The sequence below is a fragment of the Meriones unguiculatus genome, chromosome 15 (genome assembly GCF_030254825.1).
Source record: "Meriones unguiculatus strain TT.TT164.6M chromosome 15, Bangor_MerUng_6.1, whole genome shotgun sequence".
NCBI classification, from domain to species: Eukaryota; Metazoa; Chordata; class Mammalia; order Rodentia; family Muridae; genus Meriones; species Meriones unguiculatus.
Window position 1 is genome coordinate 71894211 of NC_083362.1, and position 4961 is coordinate 71899171.

The 4961-nt window shown below is 60.9% G+C and overlaps 1 protein-coding gene across 1 annotated transcript; it reads left to right on the forward strand.

Annotated features, from left to right (window-relative positions):
- The first annotated feature begins 593 nt into the window (after nucleotides 1–593).
- On the forward strand, nucleotides 594–4597 carry Ptma (prothymosin alpha). The gene is made up of 5 exons (XM_021661305.2): nucleotides 594–845; nucleotides 2884–2955; nucleotides 3193–3286; nucleotides 3553–3626; nucleotides 3847–4597. Exons 1-5 carry the CDS (start codon nucleotides 801–803, stop codon nucleotides 3892–3894), a joined length of 333 nt encoding a protein of 110 aa, XP_021516980.1. The 5' UTR covers nucleotides 594–800; the 3' UTR covers nucleotides 3895–4597.
- The last annotated feature ends 364 nt before the right edge of the window (nucleotides 4598–4961 follow it).

Below are 4961 nucleotides of genomic sequence, written 5' to 3' on the forward strand. Positions count from 1 at the left end.
GAGTGCCCAAGTGTGTACTTGGCGCGGAGCCCACGCACGAGGCGGCCGCGCACGGCGGGCCCGGGGGTGGCGGCGGCGGCGGGGGAACCAGCGCGCCCGCCTGGGGCCTCCCGTTCAACGGGACGGGCACAGCCCTTGGTCGAAGGCGCGGGCCGGCCGTGGGCGCGGGAACCACGCGGGCACCGCCCGGGGCAAGCGCCGCCCCGCGCTCGCCCTCCCCTCCCCCTCGCGGGCGGCCTCCGGCCCCGTCCCCCTCCCCCTCCTTCCGAGCAGGCGCGAGGGAGGGGGAGGACGGGGGCTGGGCGGGCGGCTTTGCCGCGCTCCGCTTCCCTGCGTCAGAAGCTTTAGCAAAACAGCGGCGGGGGCGCGCACGCGCGCGAGACCCCCTCCCCGGCCGAGCGGGGACCCAACAAATTAGAGACTCTGAATGACAGTGCGGCGGGGGACGGCGCGGCGCGCGCCCGGCCGGGGCTCTGCCGCTTTAAGCTCACTTGCCCATTGTTCGGAATCGAGCCAATGAGCAGACGCCCGCTCCCGGGACCCGGCCAATGGCGAGGGGGCGAGGGTGCGCGAGCACCGCCCACTAATCTATATTAAAGGTTCTGGCGCCGCGTGAGTCCCCCACTGGCTGCTCCGAAAAGCCATCTTTGCATTGTTCCCGGGTCCCGCTCCCCGCTCGCCGCAGCCGCCTTCGCCGCCCGCCTCCTCCTCCACCGCGGACTCCGGCAGCCCTCTCGCCAGAGTCCTCGAGCTCGGTTTCTGTCCCCCTCGGCTGCATCGGACCACCGGCGTGCCCCACCATGTCAGACGCGGCAGTGGACACCAGCTCCGAGATCACCACCAAGGTGAGGCTGCGCGCCGCCCGCCCCCTCGGGGTCCTCGCGCCGGGGCCGGGGCCCGGGCCGTGCAGGGCGCGTGGCGGCCGGCCGGGGCCGAGTCCGCCGTGAGGGCCTCACGGGGGGACCCCCGGCCGCGCGACGGCCCGGACACCCCCTCTTTGTGTGCGGGGGAGGGGGCGCGGGCGTGCGGGCGGCCGTCGGGAGCCGGCCGGCGGCCCGGGGGCGGCGCGGAGCTCGGCGCGGACGGGAGGGCCGCCCGCCGGCCCGCGGAACTTGCTGGCAGGTCGCTGAGCGGGAGCGGGGCTCTGGGGGCCGCGGCTCACGGAGCGAACTTTGAAACTCGGGCGCGTCGGAAGTGCGGGGGGCGCGTGTGCGGGCCGCCGGCCGCGCTGCTCTTTGTTAGCGCCTGGGTTCGCGCCCCGGAGCGGCCGGCGGCGGGCTGTCCGGACCGAGCGGGGATGACGCGGATGGGCGGCGCGCCGCGGGGCTGCTGGCGGAGGCGGCGGGCTGTCCGCCCCGGGGGTCGCGGGCCGGCGGCGGGGACCGGGCCCGGCGCGGTGGCGTTGGCGGCCCGCGGGGTTTGGGCACGGGCGGCGAGCCCACGCGCCGGAGGGGGAGGAAAGGGAAAGTGAGGCGGCGACACGCCGGCGGCCAGGGCGCCCCCCGCGGCTACTCTGCAGCGCCGGGGACGCGGCGGCCGCGCAGCCCGCGCTCCTGCCGTGAGGCGGCGGCTCCTGTGGACGCTGCCCGCCCCGCGGAGCCTCCATCCCCAGCCTGGCCGGGCCCCGGGCCGCGCTGCACTCAGATCCCGATGGTCGCGCCCCACTCGGCCTGCGGTGGGGAGGTCCGCGGAGAGTCACCTTGGTGCCGCCCGGCATCCCGCCTTAGCCGTGCGGCCCGGGGCTGAGCGACCGGGAGCGCACTCGGAGCGGCCCCGCGGGCTCCTGCAGACTGACCTGCCAGCGGCATGTCGCCTCGCGCCGCTCGGGCCTCGGCGGGACTTTCTTTCCAGGGTGAACTCCCGCGAGGCCCGCCGCTCCTGGGGAGTGCGCCCCCGACGGTCCCGAGGCCCGGAGCCGAGCAGCTTCGACTCCCCGGTGGCCTCCCGCGGGACTTTGCGCGCCAAAACTGGAGGCGGAAGCCGCGCGTTGACCCCCGCAGTGGCGACCGAAGGGGGCGTCACATAGCTGGACCTACGCTCACCTAGGGGAGCGAGACGTCGGGTCTCCAGGGCGCCCGGGCCACGTGCTCTTTGCGCGCGGTGCGTGCTGAGGCTCGCGCGCGTAGTTCGCTGAGAGTTGTGCGCTTGCGCGCCGCTGCCACCCCGCCCCCACTCCCCCGGGCTTCGGCCGCCAGGGGGCGGGAGCGAGCGCCGTGGGGTCCTCGAAGCAGGCCTATGGGCGCGAACCCGCCAGCGCCGGCAGGTCACCTAAAGTAGAACCTCGCGGCTTAGCGGCGCCATTTTCCTGGGCCCGTGGGTGAGTGGCCTGCCTTGTCAGCCACGGAGTGGAAAAAGTTATCCAGCGGTCGGGCCCCAAGCCTGCCGTTTTCCAGAGTGCCAGCTAGTTACTTGTTCGGGCTATGGCAGCCGGGAGGTACCTAGTACCAATCATGGCTGGTGTGACTTAATGGTGTTTGGCTCAAGAATCCTCCCGGATTCTCCCATCCATCTTTGAGCGATTCACCATCACCAGGCTCCTCCCTCCACTACCTTATTTATTTATGGCACGGCACACAGCCACCGCCTTCCAAGAAAGAAGCGTTTCTACGGGGTGGAGCTCCCTCTAGCTGGGAACAGGCGGTGAAGGGTGTGCAGGTGAGGGCCACAGTTCCCAAGCTTGTCTGCCCGGCCTGGCGGGTTTGAGGCTGTGGTGCCATATGGTAGCTGAAGTCGGGCACTTAAATTTACCCTGTTTTCCTGTCTAGAAAACGGAAATCCTAGGATCTGGACCACAGGCTTTGAGTTTATCTAATTCTCAGCCCTTTGGCTGATGGCTGCCGTGGATTGTTCTGAAGACTAACGGGTTTCCTCTTCCTTCTGAAGGACTTGAAGGAGAAGAAGGAAGTTGTGGAGGAGGCAGAAAATGGAAGAGACGCACCTGCCAATGGGAATGCTGTGAGTGCCCACTTAGCTGGGGCTTTTGTTCTCAGTTTCTGCTCTCAATTTTTAGCTGAGTTTAGGATGGTGAAGGGTGTTGGAGGATCAGGGAAGGAACTTCTCTAACTTTACAAAGCTGGGAGGTGTGTGGTAATTGTTTGGCATGGGCATTTCTCTTGGTTAGGGGCAAGGTGCACTAGGCATGCAGTCCTGCTTTGGAGGTGGCTAATGGCAGGCGTGTTTTCTGTCGAGCAGAATGAGGAAAATGGGGAGCAGGAGGCTGACAATGAGGTAGATGAAGAAGAGGAAGAAGGTGGGGAGGAAGAGGAGGAGGAGGAAGAAGGTGACGGTGAGTAGTCTGTTTTCCTCAGGTTCCTTTGCTGCCCGAAGGGAGAGGTTGGGGTTCTGGGCAAGTGGACCACATCCAACTGCAGTGTACAGGCGGAGTCTCGGGGCCTTCCCAAATTCTGATAACTCCACCCTCTGGTTAGACAGGCCACTCATTCAAGACTTGATCTGCTAGACAGCCTGTCTTTGGCAGGTAGCACAGACAGGTCAGAGCCAATGATGGCCATAATTGAAGGATGATGGTTTATGTGGTCCTTGATTCTCCAGGTGAGGAGGAGGACGGAGATGAAGATGAGGAAACTGAGGCTCCTACGGGCAAGCGGGTAGCTGAAGATGATGAGGTAGGTCCTGGCTTGTGGTTTGCAGTGTGAGTTAAACCTTTTCCTGAGATGCCCAAGCTTTGGGTTGGTTCTGGCTATGTTGTTGGGCAGTGGTGATAGTGAGTGGGACATCCCAGCTTTGCTTTCCTGCATGACTGGGAGGGATCTGGGGTTCTGTATGGGCCTAATTCTCTGGCTGATCCTGGAGCCTGTAGTGACAGGGCTGTTGTTTTCTGTGCAGGATGATGATGTTGACACCAAGAAGCAGAAGACTGATGAGGATGACTAGACAGCAAACAGGAAAAGCTAAACTTAAGGCCACCATGACCTATTCACCCTCCACTTCCCGTCTCAGAATTTAAACGTGGTCACCTTCGAGTAGAGAAGCAGGCCCCGCCCCACAGCGGGCAGTGTCACCCACAGATGACATGCGCTCTCCACCACCCCACCAAAACCACAACATGAATTTGCAACAGGGGAGAAAAAGAACCAAACTTCCCAGGCCCTGCTTTCTTTCTTAAAAATACTTTAAAAGGAAAATTTGTTTGTATTTTTTATTTACATTTTATATTTTTGTACATATTAGGGGTCAGCCATTTTTAATGATAACGGGTGACCAAACCAGCCTTCAGCGCGTTCTCTGTCCTCTTCTGACTTTACTTGTGGTGTGACCATGTTCATTATAATCTCAAAGGAGAAAAAAAACCTTGTAAAAAAAAAACAAAAACAACAACAAAAAAACAATCTTATTCCGAGCATTCCAGTAACTTTTTTGTGTATGTACTTAGCTGTACTATAAGTAGTTGGTTTGTATGAGATGGTTAAAAAGGCCAAAGATAAAAGATTTCTTTTTTTCCCTTTTTTTTTTTTTTTTTTTTTTTTTGTCTATGAAGTTGCTGTTTATTTTTTTTTTTTTTTGGCCTGTTTGATGTATGTGTGAAACAATGTCCAACAATAAACCGGAATTTTATTTTGCTGAGTTGTTCTAACAATGGTGTCTCGGCCTGGTTTTTGTGTTTCTGGTTCTTGGGGATGCTGTCCCTCAGCCTGAGTGGTTAATTACCACCATACCCATATTCTCTCCCCCCCTTTTTTTTTTTTTTTAAGGGAAAGGGTGGTACCTGGAGCTGAATGGGTTAAAAGTTAGCCTTGGCATTAATCAGTAGAAAGTCTGGACAAAGCTGTGGGTAAGGCCTGGCCACAGACACTGGGGAGGTTCTACTGGGTTTATCCTTTACTGCTATAGTGCCAATCTTCCTGGGACTTGGATCTTGGCCATTGGGGCCGGGTGTGGACTGAAGAAATGTGCCCTTGTTAGTGGCCAAGTTGTGAGTCTGGCTGTTGTCCTGGTAATAC